We start from the raw sequence: 13747 nt of genomic DNA, 5'->3' as shown, positions 1-13747 counted from the left end.
TCGGCGCTGCAAATCCTAGGCTTCCCCCAGCAGCCTGGGAGCGGCAGCGGGCGCAGCAAAGGCGGCAGGAGGAGCGCAGCCGGCCGGCCGCGCCAGTCCCTCGGGCAGCGGCGGCGGCGGCGCTGGATTAGCTCCCGAGGTGCCGCGGAGCCCGGCGCTCCCCGGCGGGGCTAGGAGAGGAGAGAAGCGGGGGCTGCAGCTGGGCAAGGGGGAGGAAAGTGAGCGTGTGTGAGTGCGTGTGTGCCAGAGTGTGGGGGGGCGACAGGCTCGAATTAGGGCGGCAGAGAGGGCAGGGGAACCGGGGTGCGGTCCCCTAGGGTCTCCCGCGGCGGCGCCAGCTTCACGGCGCCCCTCACCATGGACTTGCGCGGAGTTGGAATGTGCCTTGGCCGCAGCGCGCGGGTGGCTGCCCGGCCCTGGGGGTGCGCGGGCGCGCGCACAGGGATGGCGAGGTAGGATGGCGGTCCAGCGCGACCCCTGCCGCCCCAACCCAGTGGCCCCCGGGCGGTGCAGCTGACTCGTTGGAGCGCACTGGGGTGTGGGCGGAGGCGGCCTAGCCGTGCCCGCGCCTTCGGGAGTTGCTTTGCCTCTTCCACCCACTCGCACCTGCCGTCTCGCGGATACCATGTCGAAGGCGGCCGGAGGCTCATCGGCGGCGGCTGCGGCGGCGGAAAGTTGTCCCCCAACCTCTGCCAGCCCGTCTGCGGCCACTGCCGTGGAGGACCTATCCAAAGTGTCGGACGAGGAGCTGCTGCAATGGAGCAAGGAGGAGCTGATCCGCTGCCTGCGGCGCGCGGAGGCGGAGAAGGTGAGCGCGATGCTGGACCACAGCAACCTCATCCGCGAGGTCAACCGTCGCCTGCAGCTGCACCTCGGCGAGATCCGCGGGCTCAAGGTGAGCGCCGGGCTCGGCAGGGCGGGGAGCCGGGCGCCCTGGGGAGGTGGGACCAGGCAAACTTTCCCCCCTTCCGTCAACAGGTGATCCCCCCCCCCCAATTCTCCCTGTCAGCATCCCCTGCTCCCCTTCCCCAGCCCTTTGGAAACTTTTCCAAACTTTGTAGACGTTTGGTTCCCTCCTCTTCCCCCTATGGGGCGCACTAGCGTCGAGCTCGTGGTCCTCCGTGGCCGGAGGAGCGGGCGCCAAGGATGCTGAAAGGCTGGGAGGGGAGAGATGGGTACGCGGCTGCTTTAATTTTCCAGGAAGCCGGGAAAATCAGTGCTTTGGGGAGCCGGGTTACGGCCAGGCAGGGGAAAAAACGAGCGAAGGAGCGAGTCCAGAGCATCTTTGCCCTTGGGGATCCGTGATACGATATGGCCGCTCTGGCGCCACGACTTCTCCGTGGGGCAGAGGGTGAGGAAAGGGCGCCGATTCAGGGAAGTGGTGCTGGCGGGGCGCCCAGGGTGAAGCCGCGGCGCCACCCTCGTAACTGGGCTATGTCGCATGGTGCAGAGGAGCTTACCTCTTCTTTCACATTCTGTTTTCTACCTGCTCCGATGCTTTTCTTTTCCTCGAGTTCGGCTGGCGTCGTCTGGGGTGGCCTGACCGCCCCATTTACCCCCAATTTGATTATAATTTCGTCTAGCTGGGAGGGGAAGGGCAGAGGGTCTCAGTTTAGAAAGCACAGGGTTTTGAAAGTGTACCTTAAGTGCCATCCAGTCATGCTTTCCTTTGGAGCCAATCCTCCCTCTTTGCTCTTAGGGGGAAAAAAGAACAAAAGAAAAACAAAACAATAAAACCCCAACCCCCCACCAACTTTCTTTTCCCCTTGGAGTGTTCTGAGTGTGCCAGCAACGTGCCAGCCCGGCTGGCTGCAGCAGATGGGTGGCGGGGAACCGCCCTGCCCGAGTGTACCGCAAAACTTCCTCTCCTCACCGCTTGCACTGGTGCCTCCTGGTATGCCTTCCTCTCATTGTTCTTTTTTTGTTTATAGGAAGCCAGACACAAACGAAATCGCTGCAGGGACCTCGGGGAGCAAATTCCCGCAGGCACATGCTGTTCTTGTCCCCATTCCACTCCCACCCCACTTCTCAGGCAGTAGACACTTTCTTAATTGCCTCAGCGGCTCCAGCCCTCGGATTCTGGGGCAAAGGGGAGTGGGAGGGGGAGAACTGCTAGATGCTCACCTGGGTGCTGGGCCCAGTGCAGGTGGAGAAGGCCCTCCCCTGAGGCTCCAGTTGACTGTCATATATAGTCTCTAGAGCAGATGCAGTTAGGAGGATCTCTTAGAAAAATCCCAAGCCTTACTCTCTCCTTTGGCTTAATTCGTTACTAACGGACTATTAAGTACCAGACTCTTGGATTAGAGGCAGGGCGGTGTAGGGGGAAGATCATCTCAGAGGTGGGTCTGCATCTAGAATCCTCATTTGGCCAGGAGGGTGAGCCTGGGTAATTTCTCAGAGCCTTATTTTACTCATCAATAAAATGCAAATCATAATAACCACCTCCTAGGGGGGTGTGACAATAAATTATAATTTAGGTGAAGGTTTAATTCTGGACTTGACTGCAAAAAATGGTAGTTATTGTCACCAGGAGATGATGCGTAAGTGTACGTAAAGCCATGCATCTCCTGGATCTGGGTTTCCGTGGCAAAGCTGGACACAAATATAGTTCGTAACCCTCCAATTTAATCTTCTTTCATGGCTTGAGCTATAATGCAACTTGGAAGAGTTTGTAATTAATTTCCTAGAGATTTTGATAGTATGGAGCATTGACATAAGAGCTTAGAAATACTTGGAAGTTCTTTTAGGTTGTGTGGATTGCCTGTGGGGGTCTGTGTGTGAGTGGTGTGGGGGAGGGGAGGACCGGGTCTTCATTCCAGTAACCTCATTTAGGGAAGTACCTATCAGGCCAGATAAGAGCGGTTACACCTCAAGTAAGAGTCTCCTTGTGGTCTAGATTCGTGACCTGGCATTAAAAGACTTTCCAGTCCACTTCCTTATCAAGTTCGGAAATGATGGGGGTTGGTTACTTTCTGATGCAGCCCCTTCTCCTCATTCCCATCATCCTGGGGCAGCCACATGGTGGCCCCTCCTAAGCCTCTGGCCAACTCTGAGGGGCAAGCCTTCTTCCTTCCCTTCCACGTATCGGCTCAGAGCTTCCGTAGGCACCATAGTGATCCATAAATGTGGTTGACTGAATAAGTGATAGTACATTTCACTTTATTTTTTTATTATTTTTTATTAGGGTATAGTTGCTTTACAATGTTGTGTTAGTTTCTACTGCACAGCCAAATGGATCAGCCATACGTGTACATATATTCCCTTACTTTTGGATTTTCCTCCCATTTAGGACACCACAGTGCATTAAGTAGAGTTTCCTCTATACAGTATGTTCCCATCAGTTGTCTATTTTATACATAGTATCAATAGTGAGACTTAGAGAACAAATGTATGGATACCAAGGGAGAAAAGGAAAGAGGTGGGGTGGGAGGAAATGGGAGATAACGATAGTACATTTAAAATTTATTTTCATTTAATTGGAAGGAAGGGATTTTCTTTCTTTCTTTTCTTTTTTTTTTTTTTTTGCCTCTGTTGGTTTGGGACTCTCAGCTGAAGACTGTAAATTTAGGGTAATTAAGGCCATAACACTTTTCTTTCTTATGCCTCTTTCTGTGAGCTGCCTTTGAAATTGCATCTAAATATTTTCAGGGCTTCTAGGTGGTACTGTGGCTGTGGACATTGGGGAATGGGAGCATCGTTCTTTTCCTTTGAGGGGACTGTGACTCTGTCCAAGCACTGGCTGACTTGTTTGTGTTTAAACATTTAGGAGGTAGTTCAGAGTGGGAAAGAGAAAGGTTTTGGAGTCTGACAATTTGGGTAGCTTGGGCAAATAACCTTTTTGAGCCTCCGTTTTCTCATCTGCTAAATGGGGATATTATTTCCACTTGAGGTGTGAAGATTAAATGATACATAGATGAAGAAACCCCAGTGAGGTTAAATAGCTTTCTTAAGGTCACACAGATATGAAATGTTCCACATAAGCTGATTTTCTTTTCTTTTGGCTAGTTGACATTCTCTGGTTAGAATGTGTCAGCCTAAAAGGGGTTGGAGAAAGGAGATTCCGGTTAGGGTGCTGCTGTTGAAAGGGATGGATTCCTGAGAACCATGTTCGTGCACTTCTGAGCATATACCAACACCCAGACTGCTCTGGCCTGGAATTTTCTGGGGGCGGGGGCGGGAATTGGGGGCAATTCAATCTCTATAGATTTTTTATCTGCAGCCCATTAATTTTCTTCCTCGCTCGCCAACACACCAATTCCCCATCCTGCAATGATGGAAAAATAACAAATTAAAACAATTCTTTAACCACAGTTATAGTACTTGAGAATCTTAGGTATGAAATTTGGGATGATATGAATTTCGGGTGATTATGGATTTAATCTTTTGAAAGCCCCCTTTCGACAGATGGGCAACATCTAGTAGCGTGCTGCAGTGTTAAAAAAGACACTGTTTTGAAAAAGACGGCCCAAGTCTTAAAGTGATAGATTTGAAAAAACTAGCTCACAAGGTTATTATCAAGCTGGTTGCTTAGCTGTTCATTAGAAGGCAGAGGAAATAGCTCATAATTGGAGAGTAAATAATATTTGCAAGAATAATAACAGAAAAAAAGGAACTGTGATAAAACTGAATGGGCTAATACATGCCCCTTCTACCCCAACTAGAGTTCTGAGAAGTACAGTTGACACTTGAAAACACAGGTTTGAACTGCACAGGTCCACTTTTACAGGGATATTTTCACTACTAAATACTGCAGTGCTACTATCCGCTGGTGGTTGAATCCATGATTGTGGATCTGGTGTAGGGAGGTCCGACTATAAGTTACATGGCTTTTCAACTTGGCCAAGTGTCAGCACCACTAATCCCCAGTTTGCTCAGGGGTCAACTGTATATATTTCACTCCATTTGGGAAGGAGCCCATGGTGGCACAAGTCCTATTTACTTCCCAGTTCTGGAGAAAACAGGAATAGTTGTAGGATACTCAAAGGGGATATTTTCACATGGAAATTCAGTTAGATGAAGAAGAACATGACGAACTTTCTATGAAATGGGAGGATTAAGCTAAATGTGGAAGAATTTTTGAAGCTGAGAATGATTTTTCTTTTAACATCTTTTTTTTTATTTTTGCGGTACGCGGGCCTCTCACTGTTGTGGCCTCTCCCATTGCGGAGCACAGGCTCCGGACGCGCAGGCTCAGCGGCCATGGCTCACGGGCCCAGCTGCTCCGCGGCATGTGGGATTTTCCCGGACCGGGGCACGAACCCGTGTCCCCTGCATCGGCAGGCGGACTCTCAACCACTGCGCCACCAGGGAAGCCCTAACATCTTTATTGGAGTATAATTGCTTTACAACGGTGTGTTAGTTTCTGCATTATAACAAAGTGAATCAGCTCTACGTATACATATATCCCCATATCCCCTCTCTCTTGTGTCTCCCTCCCACCCTCCCTATCGCACCCCTCTAGGTGGTCACAAAACACCAAGCTGATCTCCCTGTGCTATGCAGCTGCTTCCCCCTAGCTATCTGTTTTACATTTGGTAGTGTATATATGTCCATGCCACTCTCTCACTTTGTTCCAGCTTACCCTTCCCCCTCCCCGTGTCCTCAAGTCCATTCTCTACATCTGCGTCTTTATTCCTGTCCTGCCCTTAGTTTCTTCAGAACCATTTTTTTTTAAATTCCGTATATATGTGTTAGCATACGGTATTTGTTTTTCTCTTTCTGACTTACTTCACTCTGTATGATGGATTCTAGGTCCATCCACCTCACTACAAATAACAATTTCATTTCTTTTTATGGCTGAGTAATATCCCATTGTATATATGTGCCACATCTTCTTTATCCATTCATCTGTCGATGGACACTTAGGTTGCTTCCATGTCCTGGCTATTGTGCTGCAGTGAACATTGTGGTACATGACTCTTTTTTGAATTATGGTTTTCTCAGGGTATATGCCCAGTAGTGGGATTGCTGGGTCATATGGTAGTTCCATTTTTAGTTTTTTAAGGAACCTCCATACTGTTCTCCATAGAGGCTATATCAATTTACATTCCCACCAACAGTGCAAGAGGGTTCCCTTTTCTCCACACCCTCTCCAGCATTTATTGGTGTAGATTTTTTGATGATGGCCATTCTGACCAGTGTGAAGTGATACCACATTGTAGTTTTGATTTGCATTTCTCTAATGATTAGTGATGTTGAGTATCCTTTCATGTGTTTGTTGGCAATCTGTATATCTTCTTTGAAGAAATGTCTGGTTAGGTCTTCTGCCCATTTTTGGATTGGGTTGTTTGTTTTTTTGATATTGAGCTGCATGAGCTGTGAAGCTGAGAATGATTAATTTTGTTTAGCATTATTTTCTTGGAATATCCACAGCTTCTGATTTCCCATAAAGCACCAGTGTCAAGGAACAATTTATTCTCTTATTACTACAGACTCCAACACAGCAGGGCTAGCTGAAAACAACAATAAGAAATCTTTTCTCAGTAGCTAGAGCTGTATCCTGTTTTGGCCATAGGCCTAGCGCTTTAAAGGGCTGGTCAGTCCATAAACACATATTAAGCATTCATTGTATGCAACACATCAAGTCAAGTGGGTCAGTTATGCAAAGAAAGACATTGGAATGTACTCTGCCCTCCAGAAGCTAAGGTAATCTACATTAGAAAAGAAAGAAAGAAAAAAGAAGATGCCCAATGAGTGCTCTAAGGAGTGTGTCTTACAGGCATTGAGTAGTGAATGGGATACTTTAGTCATTTATTCACGCCTGGTGCTGCTGCACACCAGATGCTGTTCTAGGGCTGGTGGAGTCTTATCAGAGCAATCTGTCCTCTTAGGTAAGTCTATAGAAGGCAGAAGATAGTATTTTCTAGTTGGAAAGTTAGACCTAATCAGGGTTCATAATTAGCTGGTTCGCAATTAGAGGGAGCTAAAGGTAGAAAGGCAGGAAGAAAGCCTTGGAGGCCTGGCCCAAGGGTTTATTCATTTTCCTTGGCAAAGGGGAGGCAATGGGGGTTTAGGGGCAGGACAGACACTACCTGCAGGGAGAGTTTTTGACGATCAGTCTGGCCAGAGAGAGCTTGGATTGGAGTGAGCAAGGGAAGTTAGGGGTTGGGGTAGACCAAGGCAGGGAGGCCCGCTGGAGGCTTTTGGAAACAGCCGGGCCTGAGGTCAGAGAGTGGCACTGAGAAGCAAAAGGACTAGATGGGCATTAGACACGAGGATTGGTGAGGCTAAGAGTTAGAATTGAGTTGAAAACTAAGCGGCACAGAGCCTCTTTCTCCTCAGGCCTTGGGAATCACTCCCACGTTAGGCCTCATGACTGCCAGGAGATTCCAGCTTGGCAGATTCCAGGGTGGCCGCTGTTTTATGGTTTATTTCCTAGTCAATATCGGGGGAAGTGTTGGAATCAACCTGAGTTTGGGAGAATCAAGTCCCCTCTCTGAGTACCTCTAGGTCTGGATTGGATGAGTCACAAGACCAGAGATTTTCAGGCTTTGTGGAGTAAGGGAAATCTTAGGTAGCTGTCCCCTTTTCACCCCCCACCAAACTATGGCGCTTCAAGAAACAGCTACCCCCTTTACTATATGTGTGAATGGAGACTAAGTGGGGATTTCACAGTTAATTCTGAATTCCTTGGTTTCAGGTTTCTACAGTAGGGGTGCTGTGTTCTGGATGCACAGCGGTGAACAGAAGAGACGGGTCTCCATTCTCATGACTCTGGTCTAGTGAGGATGGAGACTTGACTGATAGACTCAACCATATGTGATTAGAAGTTGTAATGCAACAGAGGGGAAGTTGAAGGGCTCCTCGCAGAGCATAGATTAGTGGTCAGGGATGGCTTCTATGGGGAAGTGCCGTAAAGTGAGAAACAAAGATTGTGTAGAGGCTGGGGGAAGCTTTCCGAGTGAAAGAGCGGAAGGGCTTGTCCCTTGGGCCCTGAGGCCAGGCCAGCATGGGTGGGGCTCTGTGCATGATGGGGAGGGATGGTCTCACCTTGTCCACTGCCACCATGGGTAACCGCCACCATCATCTCCCTCTCCCTGGACTAACCTTGTAGCCTCCTACCTGGTCTTCCAGCTTCCACCTTATCCTGTCTCTCTCTCTTCCAGTCACCCGCCTCCTTCCATCCCCCAGCCGTCTATTTTCTGCACAGAATGATGGTGCAGAATGAATCACATCATGTCTAGTCCTCTATCCTCAGCTTGCCAACAGTCCAGAGTCTTCCTGTGGCCGGCAAGGCCTTCATGTGGCTGATGAGGCCCACGTTATCTACCTAGCCCTGGTGCCCACCCACTTGCACCTCCCCTCCCAGACCTCCTTCCCAGCTCTGCCCGCCCTTGCTCACTCTGCTTTAGGCCCACTGGCCTTGCTGCAACTTGAGCCACATCTGTCTTGGGGCTTTTACACTTACCTTTCACTCTGCCTGGGATCATCTTCCAGCAAATGTTTGCGCCTTTATTTCACCCAGGTCTTTGCTCAAATGTTTTCTTTTTCTGCAGAGGTGCCTTCTCTTAAAAGATAGTATTTTTTAGCCTGCTTTAGTCTGTTTCCCAGCACTTTTCACTCTATGACATTATGTTCTATACTTGCTTTTTTGTTAGTCTTCCCCACCAGAATGAAAGCCATAGGATGGCAAGGGCTTTGCTGCGTCCTCTGATCTGTCCCTAGCACCTGGACAGGTACCCGGCACATAATAGATGCTTACTAAATATTCATGAATGAATCACCGTTCATGCTGGAGAAGTAGGCCAGTTAAGAGGATTGGGGTCCTTTTGAGATTTAAAGGATTTTGCACTTTATCGTAAGGGCAGTGAGACCCTTTTAAGGGTTTGAAGCATGGGAGTGACGAGGTAAATTTCGGAGGTAGAGTTCAGGAGACGTGTTTGGCTCGGAACTGGGAGGTGAGGGAGAAGGAGGTGCCAGGCATAACCACAGGTTCTTATAAAGGGCGACAGGATGGGTGGAGGTGGCATTTGCTGAGAGGTGCGATTTGGGGGGAGGGGGGAGTTTGAATATCACACAAGAACCTGAGTTCCAGGTGAGCTGCCTGGGAGCCGTGCAGGGAGGATGGCAAGTAGGGTTGGATGGGCAGGACTGAAACGCCACCAGAGGACAGTTTGCTGCTCGCTCATGCAGGGGTTGGGGCTGCTTCTCCGGGTCGTGGGCTGAACACCTAGGCAGTGTTTGTCGTTTGCGCTGACGAAAGGCCTGTTGCCTCAGAGCTTGTTAAGCCTTTCGCAGATCACAAGCAGCCATCTTTCTTCCTTGAAGGTGGGGCAGGGAGCCTACTGATTTCCTGTTAATGAACTGGCTGCTCCCTAAAGACTGACTGGATGACCTTGGACAAGTGAAGCTTTGCGAGGTCCCGTTTCCCCGTCTGTAAAAGAACCATAATATCCCCTGAGGGTTTGGTGAGAAGTAGATGAGATAATGCAAGTAAAGCATGGGGCAGGGAGCAGAATCAATACCCATTATTGTTATTTTTTTGGACAGCTACACATCTGTAGCTTCCTCTCACCTTCTCCCTCCCTCCCCTATCATCACAGAGAATTCACCCCTTCCAGGCTCCCTGGCTCCCAGAAGTCTGAGCCTGGTGTCGCCTCCCACACATACCTGGCTTGAATGGCTGTATGTCTCTTTTCAGGATATTAACCAGAAACTCCAGGAGGACAACCAGGAACTGAGGGACCTCTGCTGTTTCCTGGATGACGACCGGCAGAAGGGCAAGAGGGTGTCCCGGGAGTGGCAGAGACTGGGCCGCTACACGGCGGGGGTGATGCACAAGGAAGTGGCCTTATACCTGCAGAAGCTGAAGGAGCTGGAGGTGAAGCAGGAGGAGGTGGTGAAGGAGAACATGGAGCTCAAGGAGCTCTGCGTGCTGCTGGACGAGGAGAAGGGCGCGGGCTGCGCGGGCAGCCGCTGCTCCATCGACAGCCAGGCCAGCCTCTGCCAGCTTGCCGCCACCACGGCGCCCTACGTGCGGGACGTGGGCGACGGCAGCAGCACTTCCAGCGCAGGCAGCACCGACAGCCCGGACCACAAGCATCACGCGAGCGGCGGCAGCCCGGAGCACCTGCAGAAGCCCCGGGCCGAGGGCAGCCCGGAGCACTCCAAGCACAGGAGCGCCAGCCCTGAGCATCTGCAGAAGCCCAGGGCCTCCGCGACCCCAGATCACCCCAAAGCCCTCAAAGGACCCAGCCCCGAGCACCACAAACCCTTGTGCAAGGGCAGCCCCGAACAGCAAAGGCACCCGCACGCGGGGAGCAGCCCCGAAACGCTGCCCAAGCACGTGCTGAGCGGGAGCCCGGAGCACTTACAGAAGCACAGGCCCGGGGGCAGCCCCGAGCACGCCAGGCACAGCGGAGGGAGCCCTGAGCATCTTCAGAAACACGCCGTCGGCGGGAGCCTGGAGCAGCTACCCAGAGCCCGGGGCACCAGCCCGGAGCACCTCAAACAGCATTACGGGGGGAGCCCCGATCACAAACACGTGGGCGGAGGCGGCGGTGGCGGCGGAGGCGGCGGTGGCGGTGGAGGCGGCGGCGGCGGCAGCGGCGGTGGCAGCAGGGAGGGCACCCTCCGAAGGCAGGCGCAAGAGGATCTGTCACCCCATCACCGGAATGTCTACAGTGGCATGAACGGTGGGTCAGTACGTGCTGGGGAACCGCTTTGCTGGGGCCACTGGGTAGAGAGTTATGAATGATGCAAGGCTTTGCGGCCATGTTAGAAACTGCAGGCGCTAGTGCGGAGGCGGGTTGGGGAGAGGAACACACGTTTGCCCCCAAATCATGATGTGTGTGTCTCCCCCTCCATTTGTTCTATTTTATGCAGTTACCAGGTGGCCTGGAGAATATTGGGGGGGAGGGGGCAGGGGAAGGAGAGGAACGATAATTCCGTGGAACCCTGAGTAGTCAGGGTGAGATTTGTGGGCATTGAAGATAAAAATAAAACCAACCTAAGATTTCTCTATCTTGAACATTTTCCTGCTTGTGTGCAGTTTCCTACAAGGGCTCTCTTGGAGCAGGTGACCAAAGGTTTTTGAGTCCAGCTAACAGCTTATGTGCAGAAAGAAATGAGTATTTATTATGAAAAACAATAACATTAAAAAAGAACTAGGGTGTCCTTAAACAGACTTGACGCTGGGTTGCCTGAATACCTGTAAATATGCCTTACTTTTCCTTGAGGATGTTCTCCATTGTGTTGGGGGCCTTAGCATGACTCTGTGACTTTCCTTTGCATCTGAAATGCATCAGATGATTTCTTTCCCTTTTCTTAAATATCTTTATTGGAGTATAATTGTTTTACAATGGTGTGTTAGTTTCTGCTGCATAACAAAGTGAATCAGCTATACATATATCCCCATATCTCCTCCCTCTTGCGTATCCCTCCCACCCTCCCTATCCCACCCCTCTAGGTGGTCACAAAGCACCGAGCTGATCTCCCTGTGCTATGCGGCTGCTTCCCACTAGCCATCTATTTTACGTTTGGTAGTGGATATATGTCAGTGCTTGAGTAGCATGCCTTTTTACATGGCGAGTCATCTTTCTGGTTGTTTAAATATTCCCCTTTAAATGTACAGATGTGTTTGGACACTCCTTTGGTTTCCAAAGTGCAACATCCACTGCATTGGCTGAGGCAGCTCTAAACCGTTTGGAAGAGGTTTACTTTTCTGCATCTTCGTTATGAAACCACTTGAAACTCAAGAGAGGAAAAAAAAAAACTTAAAAGAATTGTGAGGGTCTTTTTTTATGTCAGCTGTGGCCGAGTTAGAACTAAAACGATTGGTTTTATGAAGTGGGGTTTCTGCATCCAAAATATCTGGGGTTTTTCACTTTATTTGAAAGCTGCTCCGGAGGCTATGTGCAGTCAGCTCTGAGCAGTGCTGGAGGCCGCCAATTTTAGCAGTGACACGAAGGGGTAAATTTTCAATATTGTAGTTGGGGATTTACCTGTTGGATTCCATTTCACCCTCATCGTTTTCTCGTAGTGCTGAAAATTGACTCCTGAAGCTTGGCTTCTAATACGTCCAATGTTTTAAGCACAGAGGAAAGATCGGATGCTGTTGCTTTCTCTGTTACGTGCTGGGAGGTGAAAGCTGGGAGAAGCCAATTCACCTGTTGTGTTGAAGCCACCGGGCTGGCTGGGGCTTTTACTTTGTTGATGGCACCCTTCCCTCACTCTTTCCAGGAGATGCTGCCCTGATTGCTGTGGGCAGCCTCGGCTGTGCAGTTCTCACAAGAGATGAAAGTCATTTAAAAAGATATTTTGGTTGTGTTACCATCACAAGATGTGTCATCGGCCATGAAACTTGTCTTCAGGGGGTAATGTGTTAACAGGAAGGTAAAGTTAATGACTTTTCCACTTCTTGATTACTTTTTAATGAGCATGAGAAGTAAATGTGCACTATTTTGAGGAAACTTTTTATCTTGAACCAAAATAAAGATTACTTAAGGGCAGCTGGTTCACTTACAAAACGGTTCTTCTCCTTACAAAAAGGCTTACTTAAATAAAGAACTTCTCTAATTTAATGTGTGATTTAACTTATAAGAAGGGATTTTAGGTGCAATTTTTAAGCAATTCTTTGTGTAAAGTAAGGTCTGTCTCTAGATAGGGATGGCGTTAATCGTTGAATCTTATTGCCTGGGTTCAGATAAATTTCATGGTCAGGCAAATGGTTTTTTTAAATTTAACAATTTTATTCAGTTAAAAATTTGATGTAACATAGATGCATTGTTTAGAATGACACTGTAGTTTAATTCTTGTGTTTACTTCGGGTTTTCTCCTTCTTAAGTGACATCTTCTGACAGTGGATATCCTCACCAAAGTGTATTTGTAGTCCATTTGCATTGCATTTTTATTTCAATAATTAATTGGAAAATGAAGAGGCACGATGAGGTGTTTACGGATCATCAGCCTATAAACTTGGGCCCTGGTAGCTTGTATTTATCCTGCTGTTACAAATTAATTTTTGATATGGATAGTGAGACATGATTTTTTCATATTTTTAAATCCCCACACACTTGGGTTGAATTATTGTCTTATAAACAGATAGGAACCAGCAGCAAGGTAAATCCCAAACTGCAAATTTGCTGAGTCATTTACAGCATCCTTCTGTGTGGGGTTGGCGTGAGAGGTGAGTGTTTTGGATGAGCCCTTGAATGTTTCTGCATTAACAAAAAGCAGGTGAAAGTTGTGAGGGGCTGTCTTGTGCGTTTTGGGAGGCGTAGCAGCATCCCGGGCTCTACCCATAAGCAACCCCCAGTTGTGACGATTAAAAATGTCTCCAGATGCTACCAAATGTTCCTGGGGTAGGGAGTGGGCAAAACGGACTCTGATTCAAGATCACTGCTCTAGAGCAGCGTTTTTCAGCTTGGCTGCAGGCTAAAATCACTGGGCTGACTTTGAAAAAACACTGGTGCCTGGATCCCACACTCAGATGCACATTGAATTGGTCTGGTACTGGGCCTGGGCCCGTTGTAAAAAGAGCCCTTCAGGTGATTCTAATGAGCAGACCAGGTGGAAACCATTGGCCGAGGTGCGTGGTTGTTGGATAAGATGGGCTGGTGTGAGTGAAGCTCTCAAACACCCAAGCTTCCTCCGAAGAAGAAAGTTCTTCCTTTCCTTTGCTGAACTCCAGGACTGAGAAGGACTGACGCCAGCAGGTACTGGAAAACGTCACCCCTCTCAACCCCAGACCAAGGCTATCTGATAATGTACTTCTTCAGGGGTATGGGTTGAAAATTTGAGTTTTTGG

The 13747-nt window shown here is 49.2% G+C and overlaps 1 protein-coding gene across 6 annotated transcripts in view; it reads left to right on the top strand.

Annotated features, from left to right (window-relative positions):
* Positions 1-532: 532 nt before the first annotated feature.
* CCDC85A (coiled-coil domain containing 85A) overlaps positions 533-13747 on the top strand; it is a 203251-nt gene continuing 190036 nt past the window's right edge. For all 6 annotated transcript variants that reach the window (XM_060026568.1, XM_060026567.1, XM_060026566.1 and 3 more), the window contains exons 1-2: positions 533-895; positions 9641-10634. In XM_060026568.1, the coding sequence (XP_059882551.1) occupies positions 626-895; positions 9641-10634 (1264 nt within the window). In that variant the 5' untranslated portion in view covers positions 533-625. The remainder of the gene's footprint in view (positions 896-9640; positions 10635-13747) is intronic.

Source organism: Delphinus delphis, chromosome 12, assembly GCF_949987515.2.
Source record: "Delphinus delphis chromosome 12, mDelDel1.2, whole genome shotgun sequence".
Taxonomy (NCBI): domain Eukaryota; kingdom Metazoa; phylum Chordata; class Mammalia; order Artiodactyla; family Delphinidae; genus Delphinus; species Delphinus delphis.
The sequence above is the reverse complement of the archived record's forward strand: the minus strand, read 5'-3'. Positions and strand labels throughout refer to the sequence as shown.